At 36.0% G+C, this 19,613-nt stretch overlaps 2 protein-coding genes and 1 long non-coding RNA gene across 6 annotated transcripts; 2 read left to right on the forward strand and 1 right to left on the reverse strand.

Moving 5' to 3' along the window:
• Positions 1-155: 155 nt before the first annotated feature.
• Positions 156-19,185, forward strand: LOC116307837 (tolloid-like protein 2). Its single transcript, XM_089039421.1, has 10 exons — positions 156-353; positions 8,823-8,861; positions 9,779-10,156; positions 10,829-11,260; positions 11,479-12,077; positions 15,163-15,223; positions 15,351-15,398; positions 16,571-16,960; positions 17,142-17,567; positions 17,745-19,185. The coding sequence occupies exons 1-10, from the start codon at positions 323-325 to the stop codon at positions 18,227-18,229; spliced, it is 2,889 nt and encodes a 962-aa protein (XP_088895547.1). The 5' UTR covers positions 156-322; the 3' UTR covers positions 18,230-19,185.
• On the forward strand, positions 428-7,650 carry LOC148906178 (uncharacterized). Its single transcript, XR_016121495.1, has 5 exons — positions 428-787; positions 3,202-3,293; positions 5,290-5,415; positions 5,876-7,095; positions 7,435-7,650. It is a non-coding gene; the product is annotated as an uncharacterized LOC148906178 (long non-coding RNA).
• Positions 804-5,979, reverse strand: LOC116301049 (uncharacterized). 4 transcript variants are annotated; one of them, XM_089038653.1, is made up of 15 exons: positions 5,849-5,979; positions 5,504-5,582; positions 5,273-5,400; positions 5,090-5,166; positions 4,526-4,694; positions 4,176-4,252; positions 3,436-3,638; positions 3,181-3,303; positions 2,972-3,065; positions 2,769-2,878; positions 2,441-2,599; positions 2,140-2,320; positions 1,829-2,046; positions 1,665-1,761; positions 804-1,194 (listed from the first exon to the last, which is right to left on the reverse strand). In XM_089038653.1, coding segments are annotated over exons 1-15 (1,767 nt in total). In that variant the 5' UTR covers positions 5,899-5,979; the 3' UTR covers positions 804-1,192. The 4 variants fall into 4 exon arrangements, 3 of the variants coding, with proteins under 3 accessions (XP_088894779.1, XP_088894778.1, XP_088894780.1); XR_016121494.1 differs by lacking the exon at positions 1,829-2,046; XM_089038652.1 differs by lacking the exon at positions 804-1,194 and having other exon boundaries at positions 1,657-1,761.
• Positions 19,186-19,613: the final 428 nt, after the last annotated feature.

Consider the following 19,613-nt stretch of genomic DNA (forward strand, 5'->3'; position numbering starts at 1 on the left):
TTGCGGTGCACGTGATGGGATTCTGCGCACTTCCTGTCGGGTTTCCGGTATTTGAGAGAATTTTTGAATTTTTTTTTCTCTTATGAAGAAGAAAAGGGATTAGTATTCGCAAAACAAAGAGTTATTACCTTTGACCATCAGCAACAGAAAAGTTTTTGGAATTTTCAGGAAATAAATTTTTTAATATATCAATCATAAATGATTGACATATATTTACTCATGAATATTAATGACAGTTAAAATAACCAAGAAGACTACGTCTGACTTCTGAAGATTTTTATTTACTGGTATGGCTAACAGAAGCTTTAAGTAAGTTGGGTCGATGAGTTCAAAGAGGTTTTCGATTCTATTTGGTGAGTATTGTTTCTAACAGATGTTGCAATTAAAAATATATTCTTCTCGTCCAACACGGATGTTTCGTTCATAAAAATTGTAGACATTAGGTTCCAGGCTACGGTAAGCGCGCGCTTGCTCTTCCGATTCGCATGAAAACGAGGCTTTTCAAAATGGACGGCAACGAAGTTGTGCGGTTTGAGAAGTCTCAAGAAATCCTTCTTTTAGTGACTATAATATGAAGCGATTTTGACATGGCCTTTAACTATTTTGAGATTGATGTCCAATGAAGGTCTGGGGATGGTTTTAGAAAAGGAAGCAGTCGTTTATTTCCTGGATGTTTGAAAGTCTCGCTCGTGGAAGAAAATGGCGGCTATGAAATTATCCATTATCTCTTTGAAACCGTCAAAAATATGCGATTTCTTGACAGGATCGGAAGTTTTCCCAGATTCAGGTAAGCATTAATCGTATTAGGTATTCAGTTGGTGTGCTGTATTTACAATTCATATTCTACTAACATTTTTTTTACAAAGATTTATGTACTATTATTTTTATCTGTAATTCTAAACCACAAAGACGATCATTCCTTCGATCTGTTTTCCCGCCCTGGGAATTGCCACGCGCGTCATTTTTGTTTTTCCCGCCATTAAACTTCAAGCTCGAAGGTTTTTAACAGTAATATCGGTTGTCTTTGGTTGATAATGGCCGCGGAAAAGTACAAGGATATTTCTTGGAAAAACTATAAAAGTCTCCCGAAAGAGGAAAAAATGGAGGCCTTTTGGTACTTCATGCGAAAGGGGTAAGTACAAAGTCATTATCCTCAACTCTTGTTTATGTGTTAGTTATGCAACCTTGTTTTTCCTGAAACAAAATCAAGTTAAGATTAAGTTAACATACTAAAATTGTCTATTTTTTAGAACAAGACCAAAGCACGAACTAGAATATGATGAAAAGGAATTGTAAGAAAATATCTGTAAATTGTTTGTGTGCATACTGTAAGCTTAAAATAATTATTGATGTATCCATAGTTGTTTCGTTGACAAACCTATATGCTAATTAGATTCAGTGTCAATTTTTCGTTGGTATAAACATAATTTAATTAAATATTGCAAATGTTTAGCTGTCCTTTATTGTTATATGTCATAGAACTGAAGAGGGAAAAAAAAACTGAAGATGAGAAGCAATTGAAGAGGAGGATGGATTTGAAGAGGCGGCTAGAGGAGGAGAAAAAGAAGAAAGAGGAGAAATCTAAGGAAAAGAAAATAAAATTGTGAAGACCTTAAAAGCAAACTCCCTTTTTTTGTGTTATTACTGGCTGTAATTTTACGTACATTGTTCTTTGCAAATCTTCCTTGTTTTCTTTAGGGGTACTTTGCTTATATTGTCAGGATGGCATCTTCTGTGATGTTCCTCAAGCATATATTTTACCTAATAATAATAAAATAATAAATTTTATTTATATAGCCCACATGTCTTGAAATTTAAGGTGTTTTACCTGGTCCACATGGTTTCTCACACTTGAGTATGTACGTTTTAACTCATTGAATGAGTTATGTATGGACTCGATGCCTTGCTCCCCAAGTAAACCTACTCCTGTGTTGTATTTCCTAACCCAGCTAACCATGTGATCTTCTAAAAAGTGTAGCTTGGGGAAGATGCTTGCTGACGGAAAAAAGTGGCAATATAGTGCCAAAAATGTTTTGATATCTGATTCTGCAACCAAAGTAAAATAGTTACATGCATGTGTTTGAATGTCTCCATCAATAAGAATAATTTCATAATGACCATGTCAGCAACTGTCCCTACCTAGTTTAGTTATTTCTTCATCACTAAGTTTGACAGCTTTGTTCATAGTCTTGTGTACATTGTTGTAAGAATTAAGCACTTGAGAGAACTGATCTTGAACCATTTCAGCTTCCCATAACTCAATGCCAAGCTCACTCCATACTTCAACTGCAACACTTGAGAGCAAATTGATGTTTTTGGCCTTTAGGAGTAAAGAAAAATAGTAAAATAGATGAGACACTTTATGCTCATATATATACTATGCACTAACTAAAACTGCACGCTTACTAGATATACAATGCTTCATTTTTTTGGGCAATACCTTAAGACATTTATCAGTATGATTTCCGTTAAAGCTTCCACCATGGTACGATTGTCTCTCTGCCCCGATTTCTTTGAGAACTTTTTCTAGTTTCTTTGCGCATGGTCCATCTCCAATTTTTAGTTTTGAAGTCTTTGCCTGTAATTCTGCTTGTCTGTTCTAAAAATGAATCGTAAATATTACTTTTTGATACTGAAGCAATTTATACAATGATTATTTTTAAATTTGATGTCAATTGATAAAAAATCCCTTATATTAAAAATAAACATTGCTCCAAATACGATTTGGATGATACAATAATTATCTCATTCTACTTAAAGCAACTTACCAGTTCATCAGCTTGATGGCGTAACTCATCAGCTCTTTTAAAGATGTTTTCACTGTCTTTGTCTCCATCAGTGGAATTCAGTAATGAAAACATTGCATCATGTTCACAAGCTAATTTGTACAAATGTATGTTAAAGAATATTAACTATTTATATTTAGCATGCATGCTGAGTTGTGTGCATGTGTATTTATTACAGACATTACCTCTTGCCTCTTCAATCAAAGTGCTTTCTTTCAGTTTTGTTTCTTCATACAATGACAATGACTTTACAAAATCTTGAAAAGCATCACACCCAGTCTACATGTCAGCATTGAAAATTATTAGTTCATACAATTTTGTTGATGTGTATGTGATATTACAAATAAACAAAAAGGCTATCAAACTGAAAATAATTACTCCTATCAAACCATACTTTATTGTTTGATTTTGCTAGATCATCAGCTACCAGTAAATCCACTTTGTGAAGTGCTTGTCGGAGGAGGTCATACAGCCTATTGAAAACACCAATGCTGATATGCAAACCAGGTAAACAAACCTAAGATTGTATAAATATATAAAGTTGAAAGTTGTGATTTTGGTCTTTATGTAATTAAAATGTTTTAGCATTTTACTCATATTCATAACATCTGAATTGACATTTATTACAAATATTATAAAAGTTACCTACATGATCAATAGGAATGTTTATAAGTGGTGGTCTTATTGCATTGTTGTACAGTTTGGCTTTTGAGTGTGGTGATCCATCTTTTTGATACTTGGCATTATCATCTCTCAAACTTTGAAGGGTTCTCAATGGTTCGGTCTTTCTTTCTGATTTTGGTTTGCTCATTTCAGTCTGTGTTATCGTGCACCACAGACATGGATGTCTTCCTAAAAATACATTTTTGTGTTTTGTATTATTCCTGATAATTTTTAAAGTATATAGTTAACAATTATTTACGGAATGCAAAGTTGTTATCAAGCAAATATTTACCAAGCAGAAAGTCTTGAAGCTGCAAGGTAAATGTTGTCCAATAACCACTGAGCCTGAGGTGAATAATTGTTTTAGCATATACTGTTTACAAAAAGCATGATTTCTTTGCATTAAAAAAAAAACAAAAAAAGACCAAAATTTTGTTATTTTTCAGCATTTGAGTTCCAAATTCATTCAGCACTTGTTCATGAATAATGGCTTCAGTTTTGATTATGCTAAGCTATTTGTTCTATTGTTTTCTCAATTTTTACAACACTCGTCGCAAAGTGATTGCTTTAAGTCATTATTTTGTTCGCAGCTCAATATCCCCTGCTTCAGTGGAGTGAATATGGTCTCAGTATTCCGAGATAGCTAGCCAATGAGAGCGTGCATTCTTACGATGTTGTGACCATAGTATATGCTAATTATACATTATATATATTCTGTTTACTAACCACTTGCTCCTGAAATTCCATATAAGTCACATAAAAAGGAGTAGTCCCCAAATGCAAAAAGTATTAGTTTATATTCTCTGAAATATTGAAAAGTTAAAATTGTCAATTTAGACACTAATTTTGAATGAATACCTTCATGTATAAAAATCATTGGTCAGTTTCTCATTTAAATAGTTTATGGACATTATGTACCTGAATATGATTGTGTTATCTATAACTTTTCAACAATTTAAATTGACAAACATAACTGTTCATAAATAAGTTGCATATGTTTACAATAGAAAAAGCATACAGATTTAAATAAGAAAAAAGCTGTGATATGAGCAATGCCTATCTATTAATATACATGCCTCCATTTTTCTTTTTGTAGACAGTCTATGTTATTGACATATCTGTCCAACCCAACCTTAAGATTATGTGGGTTGTCTGGAGCCTCAAAAAGATTAAACACTACAGTGTTTCTTGTTGAATTTGGGGTTGCTGTGTTGGCAATTTCAAATCCCATCTTGAAACTTCCCCCTTAAATCAAAAAGCAAAATTAACAGGAACAGGTGATAACAAAGATAATTTCTTTTTCAGAAAATTTAAGATAAACATGTCATGTGACCTGTCTTCATTTCATATTGACTGTTTTTATTATGGGCTCTGAAAAGAGACGTTTGATTTTAAATATCTTTTTAAGAAGCATTGGACCATTCACTTTTATTTTTTTATTATCGGCTCCAAAAAGAGCCATTTAATTTTGTTTGTATGATGTGTGATAGTTCTTTTCACTCCATTTTAATTGGTACTCGTTCGATCAGCAACTCCATATAGTAACTGTATATCCAGCTTCCATTGTCATATAGCTATCTCCTGCTGATAATGGTATCAATACAAATTGATTAATTACTAAAATTTATGTGCAATCTTACCTCCCTTATCTCCCCCAATCTTTAGCCATATTTCATCTTTTGGGATTAACCCATCGTGCCATGTAAGTCTTTGATGCCTAGTACATAAAATATGGTTATTGCACAATACAGTGTGTACTGTTTTCAGTTTGGTAATATTTACTTTTATTGTTATAGTTTTCATGATGTAACAATATTAATTACTTCTTATTTGCTTCCAGGTGACCTTCTATCATAGATTTCAAGTTTGAAACCTGACCACAAGGTGCAGCCCGAATTTCACTTCGCTCATTCAGCTTTGAAAAAACAAATGGCACAGCCTCACAGTAAACCTGAAAAAGATACAGGTAATGCAATATTAACTACAGTATAAATGTGGAATCATATGAAGTATTCATGAGTTACGAAATCACCAAATATTATTTATCCACTTGCTTCATCGATTTGTTGTTCTTTAGCCAGAGATCTTTGTTTTTTCTCACTTGCCAGTTCTATTCCCCAACTTGATAGCCATCTGTGAATTAATTTATGTTGTCAAGAAAAATGTGTTTCTTTATATAAAAAATACAGCAACTATGTATATCAATCACTTTATTTTATTTTCAGAATAGATCTTTTTTGAAATACAAAATCATGGTGCATTGTGGTCTAGCTTTAAAACAAACAACACCATATTTGGCTTAATGAACAAAAGATGTTTGTACCAAATCTATTCCACAATGCAATGTGTATTGCAATTTCAGAAAAGACCTATGTGCGTGTGTATAAATGGTGTATAACCTTCTTATATTGCGTATCTTATTCCAGGGAATCCCAAGATCAGACTTCATGGCCAAGCCTTGTTCTGGAGGAATGTCGATACTCAGACCAGCCTGATAGAATTAAATCACTAATTATTATGTGTGTTTCCTCGACTTTTTTTAGGTAGAACTTTTTGTAAGGTTGAATAAGAAGACTTGTGTCAAATAAGACCAAGAACGTTATTTCTATTTTTTATTATATGTATTTTTTTACCTCTTTAATCAGTTTTTGTCTTTCTTCTTTATTACACCGTCTAAACTCTGCCGTTTTCTGAATCTTACAGTCATTATAAGAACCACCACTTATTGTTTTCCTTGTTTCTTCTATAAATGATGCGCATCTAGTTTTCAAGCTGGCTTCAGTGCTTGTAACCCGAGGCGAATGTACAATTGACAGTTTCAAAGGCTAGAAGGAATGTGGAAAAGAAAATGAAATAAAGGGGAACCCCGCTAATCTGCCCATCAAAGGGACATTCAAAAATGGCCGTATTAACGGGGTGGCCGTAAGGCGGCGGGGTTCCACTGTAGTAGAAACATGATAAACTGATCAAGATGTTCTAGAGTACAAACACCAAAAGTGTTCAACATTAAAACCACTAAATACTGCTCATATTGTTGTACATTTATAATCAGTAAACATCATTGCATATTGTTTGTATATTTATAATCTAAATATCATTGCATATTTTTAATAGGAGTTTTGTTTATAGTAATACGATATACTCTGTTTTGGTTTGCCTTTTAGAATACTTACCGTCCCCCCAGTTTTCATGATAATATGCGAGTCTTCATTTGTTGATAATTTCCTTTTAATTAATTCTGTAGCTATAATCTCCTCGCTTTTCTCCAATGGCTCTGTCAGTGGCTTATCCATTATTTGTGGCAGTGTCAATGTGAAAGGCTGGGCGAGATAATTGACGCACGTAGCTTCGTGACCGTGAAGCTGATCTAGGGGGAAGGGGTTTTTGCAAATGGAGCAAAGCACGGAAAGAGAACGAAGAATGTTTAGAACTATTCGTGGTGGTTTCTGAAGAGTGAGCGCCGATGTCGGAGAATTGCGCACAGGACATTTTGAATTTTCTTGAGTATGATTTAGCCAGCTCCGGATACATTCAAGACAGAAATGATGTTCACAGGAAGACTGTAGAGGCTGTTGAAGAACTTCTTTGCAGATTGGACATATCACATCATGAGGAGGATTCAAAAAACGGGAAATTTCAGGAACAGGTTCAATGATTTTGGCTGGAATGATATCGTCTGGTATTGCGATGTTGGAGAGTGTGTGGTCATTTCTGAGAGCCTTTATTTTCTTGGGACGTCCTTTACCTTCAGAACTTTTTCGTTTTCTACCACCACGTTGTTTTGATTTAAAATATGTACAAATTTGGCAATTATCGACGTGTGGAGTCCATGCAAAAGGCACGACACTACATGTTGCATCTTCAGCGGTTATTGTTCTGCAACATTTTGCGTAGCAGTTGTTACAAAGTTTATTCGGATGAATGTTATCATCATCATTTTCGATGTTTATGTTAAAAATAACCATTAATTTTTCTTTTATTTCAGGTTTTTTGCAACTGTGTACGTAAATAGTTTGCTTCTCGCCCATATAGAGACGGCAAATCCTGCAGGTTTTTGCCAAGCAGTCGCTGTGAAACTGAGTTGACATGTCTAAAAATGTTTTTGTAAAAATAGACATTTTTTACTACTTTGTAATTCAAGTAAAAAAAATGTTAGGAGCTTGAATTCTTCATTTTGTTAAATTTCAGTCTCTAAGCTCAATCGTAATGGCTCACCTTTTCAACGAAAAACTTCCAGTGATCCAAGAAATTGCATTTTGTAAAGTTACTTTTCATGCTCACGGCAGAGTTGCGAAAAATCACTTCGTCGCATGATTTACAATAATTTGCAAATACATCAACTTCTCGTCTTATTGAAACACTCAAATTAATCTTCGTAACCGTAGGGAACTTATTCAAGTATTTTTCTTTTGTTTTAAAGCGTTCACTATACAATATTCAAAGCAAAATTGCCGGGAAAATTTTTCAAAATTGCCGCCATTTTGGTTGCCAGGGGAGGATCATCTTGGCAACACAATTTGGCCGCGCGCGTAGCCTGGAACCTAATGTCCGGATCGAAACGTCCGTGCCAAGCCGTGTTAAATACCTTATTTTTACAGCGACAATCCTGCGCTTCGTGTTTAAATGCGGAATCAACTGTCAGGGTCGAAGTCTCGAAGTTTCGTACCGTATACGAAGCATGTCGATTGATTTTAGTATTAAAAAGCGAATAAACGACAGAAAAATAAGAGATAGAATAATGTATTGAAAAGTTAGGGTATCACAGAGAAAATATTTTGAACAAGCGTCAAGACTTATACGTGCTTGCAAATGTGTTATTGGAAAAAAAAACAAGTTCTTGCTTATATTTACAGCAGCTGCATGTTTGCTCCTTATGAAAGCTTTTAATGAATTATTTAGGATAATTTCTACATATTAAGCTATTTTATAAGTTTATTTCGGAGGCCAGTGTCTTAAATAATGTTTCATTCGATATTTATTATGAAGAATAATCGATGGATTTGTTATTACGTCATGTTCCCAAAGGATGTGATGATGACGTATACATACATGCATGTAGCCTCCAATATTGCTATTCTTGTTTTCATGTTAAATTCCTTGTAACTCTACCAGGGACGGCGGAACCGGGGGGGCTCACTTTTTGTGAAATTTTAATACATTTTCACTAAACTCTGCCCCCCCACCTTGCCATACAATGTCACTATTGAGCTCCCCCCCCCCCCCCCCCCAATCAAAAAACTGCTCTGCCGTCCCTGTCTACAAATATAACTTTGAAGCTATGCACTTTCATTGAGTTATGCAAATTCTTCACTTGTTTAAAGTACTATGAGAAAAACAATTCATGAAAACAAATTATCCTTTTATCTTTTTCAGTCCTTTTCTTGGCACTCGTTTGTGTAACAACAGCACAATGTAAGTAATCATGATGTCTCAAACATTGGTAAACAATGCTATATGGGAATAAATATGGGTATATTGATATTGGCTAGTTCTAAAAAGACTCTGTACTTTTGAAATCCATGCCTCTGAATGTAGAAAGGGGATTGGGAACTGAAACCTGATTTACACAAGTAATGCAGATGCAAGAAGAAGCACTAAGAGTACCAAGGGTGAGGTAGTCTGGGGAGTGTATACTGTATATATTTATTAGGCCAGACAGCTGATATTAAAATGCAAAAATTTTACTAAAATGCACATATTTTCAAAAGGCCACACACAGGAGGGGGAAGGCATGAGCACTTGATCCAGTTGTATTGACTATACACCATTATAAGGCCTCAATAGATCTCTTTAACTTGAGCGTAATAACTCAAACAAAGTCTATTCCTCAAGATAATGACAGGTGATTCTGAAATGGGAAAACATTATATGAATATAAATCCATTGATTCGATAGAGTGGTAGCTAGATTTACATATCCAAAAATTTAAAATTACAGACTGCTGTTTCACCCTATATCCAAGACTTGAATCATTTCATGGTCCATATTGTTAGCAATTTATATTCATGATAAAACACATCCCAACTTTTTCTTGATGCATATATTATGATTATTAGATGTTTGATGAATTACCCCTAGGTGTTCCTTGATGCATGTCACAATTGGCAGAATTAATAATTTGCACAATTTCATCATTTGTTTTATTGCACTTTTGCCTCATATTCATGATAAAACGAATCCCAACTCTTTCTCGATGCATATTATCATAATTATTAGAAGATGTTTACATAATTTTAATTTATATTATTTTTGTGATAAACTAACCCTAGGTCTTTCTTGATACATGTCATAATTGACAGAAGTCTGCATAATTTCATTTGTTTAATCAGCATGTGGCTCGAGATACCGTAATGCACAGATATTTTCTACTTTTTACCTCATGAGTCCAAATTATCCTTTCTACTACCCTTCCTCAACTACATGCGAGTGGACTATTACAGCACCATCAGGCTATGTGGTGGAGCTACGTTTTGTCACATTTGATACAGAAGGTTCCTATATGTCAGGATCATGCTCAAGCTTCAGTGATGTTCTTGAAATCTATGATGGGAGATTCCGTGTAAGTAGTAAACTACTTGGCAAGTATTGCAAGAATTACCTGCCTGCAAATGTGTACTCCTCTGGCACATCTTTGTACCTGAGATTCAAGAGTGACAGTTTTACGCAGAGAAAAGGCTTTAAAATAAATTACAGTGCAGTGAAACCAAGTATGTGCCCATAGTTACTGTATTTATTTAATTAACATTGAATATCTTTCTAACCGATGTTAAGCTTCAGCTTTGAATAGTCTTAAACCCTAGCACTGATGGAGAGGGAGGGGATAAAGTAATTTACCTTTTAAATTATTTGTTTACTATATAAATTATTTGTTTATTATATAGATGAACACTATAAATGAATTTATTATATATGATCTAATTTATATTTTTAATATTTTAGAGACTATTTTTTATATTTAGTTTTTTTAACATTTAGTTTCTTTATGTTATTTTTAGCAGGACCCCCATTGTTACCAGTTGAAGGGTCTTTATCCTGCATAAATATTCGTCTTATTATTATTATTATTATTGTTGGATTTTGTCATTTCTTATGTTCAGTGTGCTACAGATAGCACACTACATCACTACAGCACCTATACTGGTATAAGTTATATTCACAGGCTGCAGAGCACCCTTAAAAGTGAGAGGCCATAGATTGAGACTAGTATGGGAAAAGTGGGAGGGGGGGCTAAGATTGGAAAAAAATAAGAGACAAGTATGGGAAAAGGGAAAAAGTGGGGGAGCTGTAGCCCCCCTGCCCCACGCCTCTGATATTCGTAATTTCAGGGTTTCTCTCCGAGGAGATAGTATAACATAAGTATATGCTTTATTACTTTCCAGAACCAGATAGCACCATCTGTAGTCCTTTCAATACCTTTTATCAAAACAACAACATTCAGGTTTCTGGGTCATCAGGTTACATCAAAAGTCCCTTGTATGGAACCAAGTACCCAAGCAACATGAAGTGCACCTGGGTGATAACAGTTCTAGAAGGAAACAAAATCAAGCTGACATTCTTAGATTTTACTGTTGGGGAAGACTCTTTTTGCAGTAGTTATTATCCCTCAGATGATGATCAACTTGAATTAAGAGATGGAAAATATTCTTCTAGCACTTCTCTGAAAACACTCTGTGGAAAAAGTTCGCCATCTCCAGTCTACTCCAGTGGGAGATACTTGTGGATACAGTTCAAGTCTAACAGTGACAACCACAATACTAGGAGTACTACTGGATTTAAAGCCAAGTATGAAACTCAATCAACTAGTGACACTAGTGAGTAAAACATTCAATTTAATAAGTGAAAAAATAAATATATATATAAAAAGAATTATAATAACTTCAAAATTGTGGTTATTATTCGAAAGTAATCTGTTGTTTTGGAAGGTTTGATCATATTCACGTGCAAATTTGTGCCATATTAGTAATTAGTATTAGTAATTATCATCATTTTTAAAAATCAATATTAATTCTCTATTTGTTTTCAAATTCAGATGTTAGTTTAGTGGTTGGCATTGTTCTTGCTGTTTGTATACTGGTTTTTCTGGTGTGTATTTGTGTTTGCATCACACACAGAAAAAGAACTCCAGGTCATGTCACTGTTCAAGCCACAGCAGCGACACAAGCAACGGCAGTGCAAAGTACCCAAAACCAGGCAATTAGTACATATCAATATCCACAACAGACACAAGGTGGATTTGTACCCCCTCCGCCTGTTGGACACTCTTCAGCACCCCAAAGTAGCTATCCTCCCCCATCAACTGGGTATCCTCCAGCTCCTCAAGGCAGCTACCAATATCCTCCACCTGGTAGCTATCCTATGTCAACTGCTGGTGGTGGTACCTCAGCTCCTGGATACCCACCCCAGTCTACAGTCCCAATGATGCCGTATCCTCAACAGTCATTCCCAAATGATCCTCCACCAGCATATCCAGGTCCACCAACTTACCCTCCACAAGTTGCTACAGGACAGCCTCCTCAAAGCAATCCCAATCCATCTTATCCACCACCTCAGGGTATGGAAATGCAACAGTCTTCTCCACCATATCCCCCGGCACAGGACACCAAACAGGCAACTGCACCTCCTCCATTTTAAGTACTAGTCAAGTCATAAGTTTCAATCACATCGTCCATAGTTTGTTTTTGTGCACGAACATACTGCTCCAGCTCTACACTGTCTGCTTGAACTTGTTTTTTTTGAAAAACAAAAGAAAGCATGAGCAAACAGGGTAGAGTGCGTGCAATATGTGAGTGCACAAAATACAAATGATCGAATAAAGGATTCTAAAAATAGCACCAAAGAGTGCTCAAAATAGGAAAACATCGTAGCCTGCCATAGTAGATAAAGGAGCATGGCAATAAAATCTGTATGTGGATTATTCAAAACATAAGTAATTTTGACTTTCAAACATGCCTGATAAATTGGACTTCGTAAAATGCCAAAACGTAGTGTCCATGCTTGAAACTTAAGACTAATTCTTTCATATTGTGTCTGTTAATACAGTTTCTTGGTGTGACAAAAGTATACTCATGAACTTTTTTGTATACTAGGAGAAAACAACAAACATTTAGTTTTTCACTCAAACTCTTCAAAATTCTTAGAAAACGTGCTAAAATGCACACATGCGCAAACGTTTTTCTCTAGTGTCGGCTAAGCTCACTATTTCAAGCAACGCTCATCCAATAAATTGTTTACATTGCATGCATTCGTTATTACCAATTGGCTCTCCTTTGGCTCTGTTGCATGCCTGGGTATAGTTGTAGGTTGAAGCCCTGGCTGGATAATACTACAGCTTAGAATAACTGAGGACAAAGTAAAATCTGCAATATTCCAATATAAAGGCCTCTTGGACAAGGACACTTAATGCACACTCTGTCTCCCAGCTGCATGAGGGGGACAAAAAAGAACGTGTTGAATCATGTGGTTCAACAGCTTACATGCCATATATAACATAATGAGGTACTCTTATGCAATTCCATTGCACAGTTGTAGAGAGATCCAATAAGACAAAATGGGGGGAGTAGGTATGGGAAAATGACTGACCCTGTTGAGCCAAAGATAGCAGAGGATCAACTCAACAAACAACCCAGTTTGACTTGTTGAGTCATTGGACATAAGCAGTGACAGTTCCAGAACAATTTCAAGGGGAGGAAGCTGTTATCTAGAAAGGCATCTTACAGTGTCCTTTTTAGATTTAGCCTTATTTCATATTCAAATTATTTTCAAACTCTAAAGGGAGATTGGCTAGCCACCCAATCCACCCCCGTCCCCCCTAGATCTGTTTTTGCATCAGCTTGGTAAATCAATAATTATGTACTGATTTGTACATTAGTTCATCTAATTATACAGCTTCTCATTAATCCCATATAGGTAACTTTCCAATTATTTTCTTAATTGGACAGGTCTTGTTAATATGGGATTAATTATGCAGCTATATAATTAATAGGTAATGGGATTTTATGCTCCCCAATCAAGAAATAATTAGACTCGAAAAATTCCTCCGACTGCCAAATTGGACTCGGCCTCATCCAATTTCGTCAGTCCTTGGAATTTTCCTCGTCCAATTATTTCTTAATTGGACAGCATGGAGTCCTATTACATAAACTAATTATATTTACATTAACTTATCTTATTATGTATAATTAGTTTGTATCTAATGTAAAATTAAGAATTTGCACAATAAATGGTACTGGATGGTACAGAGGAAAAGAATTCTCATAATTTTTTCTCCTTACGACCTTTGCCTGTCTGCTGTACCCCACCATATCCAAAAAGGAACCATATAATATTAGGTCCCAAATCTTGGTAGGTATCATTGCGTTATTTTTTACTCATGGCTTAAATTAGCGTCCAAAAACTTTGTGGTAGTTTCCCGTCATTCTTTGCATATAACTTGGACCCTTGCCAGCTGTTGCAAACTGCAATATTCTACTCGCTCGCCTGCCGAGATTCCACACAGGAAGCCCATATATGTTGAATATTCAACTTACGCCAAGAAATTAATGGCGTACGCCTGGAAAACGAAGGGGATAATCGATGTTTTAAATATATCTGTGTTTCCAGAAACGCTATAAGAGTTCTCTGTCGGGGTTAACGAGGAAAAAACTATGGTTTCGCTTGGTAAAGATTTATTAGTGGGTAAGTGGATTCGACGTGAACACCTTCCCGTACAGTTTGTGCTTTTATGGGTTGTTTAGAATGCGTTTCGATCTGAGTTGGCAATCAAACCTCCATGTAATATTACAGTATATTTGATCTCCTCTCCCTCATCATTTTGTCTTATTCTCCCACAAATTTCAGCCGCTTTATGGCCCAATCGGGGAACAGAAATGGAATATCATTTGTCCAGATATATATGATTTATATGTCATAAAAGCTCACAATGCATGACTAGTGGCACCTACATTGCTTCGTGATTCCTAGTGGTTCAGTATGAAAAGAAATTTATTCATGCACTTCCCTGCATAGTCTTTTCTATTGTGTTACACCCATTTTGACTTCCATCACTCCAAAATGCGGTTCGTTCACACTGTACTGACTGGAGTAAGTCCGTTTTTCGAGTGGAATCCGAGTCCGAGTCACATGTCCGAGTCAAATGTCCAATTACTTTTTATAATATATAAAACGAGGTTTTTACTGCACGAAGGTCATGAATTAATCTATGCTATATTTTCACTGTTAAAAAGGAACCTACCAATCTTTTTTGAAGAAAGCACTGTAATGGCTTTCTTGGCTTGTCGGGTTGACGCCCGGGAGGGGGGGGGGGGGGGGGGGGGGTACTCCACTAGGATTTGAGTAGGGGTGTTCCACTGGGATTCTGAAAGGGGTACCCTGTTTATGACAAAATATGATTAATTGCATTGAGTTCCTGTTTTAATTATCATGTCATCTCGCGTATCGTTTTTTTACGACCATAATAACCAGTTTCGGCCAATATGAAAGTAAAAACCCTGAATATGACAGGAAACTCAGGGGAAAAAATGGAACTTGAGTGAAATTGCATACCCTGTTTAAGACAAGAAGCTCGAAAAACCATAACCTGTTCAGCAGATCATCCCTGCACAGTCCATAAGGGAGTACCCCCTCGGGGTGGGGTTGACGTCTGAAAAAAATAGCCATAACAAAAACCCTTTTTGAGACAATCCCGGATATTTCATTCATGGGAAAGTTCTGCTAGCAAAATAGTGTGACCAGACATGATTGGAAATTAATTGATGGAAGCCGAACGTTCCATTGTTGTGAGTTATAGATTTTCCTCTCCATTTCCTCCATAATCTCTTTTACCCATTTTCATTGTTGTTTGATCCATACAACTAACTCTAATCCCACCCCACCCCCCTTCTTTTTCCTCCTATATTTTTATAGTTCAGGTGTTGGTAGTTCTTGTAGAAATATCCAGGATATCAGCTCAGTGTAAGTATATTACTATATTCTTAGTTAATTTATCCCAAGCTCAATCTGTTAATCATGTATCAGGGCTCAAAATAGCGCCCTGTCAATGGCCTCTATATGCCAGGACAAGTTTTATCAGGCAAAAATATTTATAACCTGCCAAATGGATAACGAAATTGTAGGCAAAATTTACTGGAAATCGTCTTTCACTGTTTCTTTATCTGGTGATTGTTGCTATTCACAAATGAATCTTCTCCATTTAAAAATATTACTAGTTATAAGAGCATCCCTTGGCTTTAGCTCTCCATTGTAAAACCCTCCATTTTTTGATATGTGTTCATATCACTTTTATAATTTTGATACTCTAACAGAACAACTGCTCAGAATCAGATTCAGGAGTCTGAAAATTGTGTAATTATAATTTTGTCGAAAGTCTTGTCTATTTCTATGTGGCATGCCAAAACAATAAATGGCAGGTCAAATTGTTTCACCAGTCAAAAACAAAAACCAGTGGCAGGCCAATTTTTTTTCCTATTCCAAGCCCTGATATGTATGGGGATAATTTGAAATTAATATTTTATTTAAAGCCCAAACCAAAAAAATAAGTGTGTTTCCTGTTGCATAAGAAAAATAATTGGTGTCCGTAGGTCAGATTTTTTTTACTGATACAACAGTGGAAATGAGGTTACTGGAAACCCTGTGGCGCATTTGGGAGAAAGAACAAATATTAGGGTCGGCAAAAATTGGTAAGAAAATTAGGGTTGGTCGCACAACAGGAAACACACTTATTTTTTTGTTTGGCCTAATTAATAATTGCCAATATTAAATACAGCCTACAGTATCTTAAATCTGCATACATTCTCTTAGAAACATGTAGAGCTTTGGATACCAGTAAAATGTCTTACTGGATTAGGAATTTCTTTCAGCATTTAAGATAATTCAAAGGAAAGAATCTAATAAGAATATACATTCGATAATCCCCAAGTCCAAGCCGATGCCAATATCCCAAATCACATAAGGATTTTTCTATTTTCCTGGATCCCACACTATATTTTATCTGTTTCCTTGCTCCCGCGAATACCATTCAATACCCTGGATATATAGCATTTTTTTGAATAAAAGCTTAACCTAAGCAAATAACATATAATTCTGTATTAATCTTCTCTATTTTTTCTCTCATTTTTTTCTTTTAGCTTGTGACGGTTCTACTATTGAACTTGACGCTTTTATAACACCATCACATCTCACAAGTCCAAACTACCCTTCCAACTACCCATTCTCACGAAAATGCCAATGGAAAATAACTGCACCAGCTGACTTTGTAGTTGTTCTGAAGTTTCTAGACTTTGACGTAGAAGGAATGACAAGTTATAGAAATGAAGGGTGTACAGATTATTTAAATGATCAATTAGAGATTTATGATGGACAACATGCAGAAGATGAGAAACTTCTTGGCAGGTACTGCTCAACATACCAACCACCCAAAGTATTCTCCTCTGGTACATCATTGTTGCTAGTATTCAGAAGTGATGGTCATAATGAGAGAAAAGGTTTTGACCTGCAATACTCAGCAACAGTTCCAAGTAAGTAATAATATTTGGGATTAATTTTACAGCGATAGCTTTTATTGGCTCTTTGAAAATTCACTATACCATTATTCAGTAGGAAGTCAGAAAATTGTATGCTCGATAAATATTGCAAATCTAAGGTATATATATCAAATATAAAACTCAGTATAATTCTACTTGATTTGTTAATTTCCAGAACCAGATAGCACCATCTGTAGTCCTTTCAATACCTTTTATCAAAACAACAACATTCAGGTTTCTGGGTCATCAGGTTACATCAAAAGTCCCTTGTATGGAACCATATACCCAAGCAACATGCAGTGCACCTGGGTGATAACAGTTCCAAATGGAAACAAAATCAAGCTGACATTCTCAGATTTCAGGGTAGGAGAGACTTTTTACGGTTGCTCACCATCTCATGACTTTGTGGAAATAAGGGATGGAGAATTTGACGTGAGTGCTATACTTGGCCAATACTGTTCCAGCTCTAGACCTTCACCTGTTTACTCATCTGGAAGGCACATGTGGATACGTTTCAACTCTAATAGTGACAATTATCTTGATAAACAATATGCACAGAAAAAAAATGGATTCAGGGCCAGTTATGAAGTAATAAAGTTAGGTGAGTTGTCTTCAGTATATTATATAATTTTATACAATAATTGTATAGCGATAGCTACAGTAAACCAAATTGACTTGTTGATTCATGCATACAAGTTTATATTAATTGCAAAGAAATGAATACTGAGCAAGAAGTTTAATTTTCATAATAATTGATATTTTTTCCCAACTGTTTCAGGAATGAGTGGAGTAATAATTGGTATTATCATAACGGTAGTCGTAGGGACCCTTCTCTTTGTGGCTTGTTGTCTTTCTCTAAGAAGAAGAAGGGCTACAAGTCGTGGTCAAATGGCACAGCCAGTAACACAAACAACACTCACCTACATGAATCAAACCCCTACAAGTGCCCCATCTTATCCAACTGTTCACTACTCTCCAGCACCCCAAAGTAGCTATCCACCCCCATCAAGTGGGTATCCTCCAGCTCAAGAGAGCTATGAACAACCTCCATCTGGAAGCCATCCTATATCATCAACTACTGGTGGTCCAGGACATACTCTCGAACCTTCAACATCAATAGAAGAACATTCTTCGGGTACATTTCTGAATGATCCTCCTCCTACCTACCGAGAGGTAGTTCCAGATGTCCCCCCTCCTCCTTATCCAGGAATATCTCAGAATCCTTCACAGGTAACCACTACACAACACCAGGCTACTTCTTAACTAATCTGATTGGGTTCTGCTTCCTAGACTAATGGAACCATGAAGCCTCTAAAATATGTAGAATAGATGCCATTGTGCTCAGTTGCTGCATCATCATGAGACCGGCTTCCCAGCTTAGCCAACAATATACACCAAGGTATAGAACATCAACAGTTATATCCTTCAGTAGAGGATTCATGGATAGATGCCATTGTGCTCAGTTGCTGCAACATCATGAGACCGGCTTCCCAGCTTAGCCAACAATATACACCAAGGTATAGAACATCAACAGTTATATCCTTCAGTAGAGGATTCCCCTTAATCTTGACAAACATCTGGTGTTTTCTTGGCAGCTTCTCTGCATACTGTCACAGTCTACCACCTGTAATGCCCTAAAAGTTCATGCAATGACAGCTACCTTCACAACACATTGCATTGCAGTGCAATGCAATACTCATTGCATTGCAATACTCCAGTCTTGAGTTCTCTTTTGCTCAGGGTTAGCCTCAATTTTGTGCATAATATTTATGTATTCCAGTAAATGTCCGTGGAATTTCGAATTGTGTGTATTGTTAAAGTTGTGCATTATTTACTTTACCATACTTGGTATTGTGAATATTTAGACTAATTCATGGCTAAGTCCTTAGTAATCAAGGCCACACAGTGGTAATTTGGAACTCAAAAATTGCAATTTCAAAGACGATTATGATGATGATAACAACACCGATTTCAAGGGGGGTAGCTGTTACTTAGAAAGCCACCTTACAGCGTCCTTTTTAGATTTAACCTTATTTTATTAACAATATTTTCAATTTCTAAAGGGAGGTGGCTAGACCACTCCTGTCCCCCCTAGATCTGTTCTTGCATGAAGTACTGATTTGTACATTAGTTTATCTAATGATGTTGAATTAGTTTGAGTCTAATGTAAAATTAAGAATTTGCACATAATAAATTGTACTGGATGGTACAGACGCAAATAGTTCTCTCTTTTAAAATTGTTTTTCCTTAGGGACTGATCGTTTATCACATTTCAGGGGGGGCAGTGGTTTCTTCACAAAAAAATGAAATGAAATTTGTACCCCCCTCTAAAATCATTAAATGGAAAACGTACCCCTCCCCCTTCAACACTACTAAATACGTACCCCCCCCCCCCCCCCCCCCGGACGTAATAAACGATCGGTCCCTTACAACCCTAAGCCTGTCTCAATCATACGATCATATAATATTACGACCAAAATTTTGGGAGGTATCATTGCAGGCTTACCATAAACCATGAAACGAAACGAAACAATAAAATGCGAAACGAGGATTTCGCATCTTACAGATCTTTAAAATGCGAAACCGTCATTTCGCATTTTACAGATGTGTAAAATGGGAAACGACAGACTGTAGCCTGAGGCTTTGC

Source organism: Actinia tenebrosa, unplaced genomic scaffold (genome assembly GCF_029948245.1).
Source record: "Actinia tenebrosa isolate PJP-AT-01 unplaced genomic scaffold, QUT_ActTen_1.0 PGA_scaffold6__47_contigs__length_16458017, whole genome shotgun sequence".
NCBI classification, from domain to species: domain Eukaryota; kingdom Metazoa; phylum Cnidaria; class Anthozoa; order Actiniaria; family Actiniidae; genus Actinia; species Actinia tenebrosa.

Bases quoted from the DNA above. Each gene is read 5' to 3' on its own strand.
- LOC116307837 (XM_089039421.1), top strand. From the start codon at position 323: ATGAGTTCAAAGAGGTTTTCGATTCTATTTG. The intron at 354-8,822 runs GTGAGTATTGTT...TATCTTTTTCAG, and splicing joins GAGGTTTTCGATTCTATTTG to TCCTTTTCTTGGCACTCGTT. The intron at 10,157-10,828 runs GTATGTGCCCAT...ATTACTTTCCAG, and splicing joins TTACAGTGCAGTGAAACCAA to AACCAGATAGCACCATCTGT.
- LOC116301049 (XM_089038652.1), bottom strand. From the start codon at position 5,898: ATGAAGTCTGATCTTGGGATTCCCTGGAATAAGATACGCAATATAAGA. The intron at 3,304-3,435 runs GTAGGTAACTTT...ATACAATCTTAG, and splicing joins TAAACATTCCTATTGATCAT to GTTTGTTTACCTGGTTTGCA. The intron at 1,762-1,828 runs GTAAAACACCTT...TATTATTATTAG, and splicing joins TGAGAAACCATGTGGACCAG to GTAAAATATATGCTTGAGGA.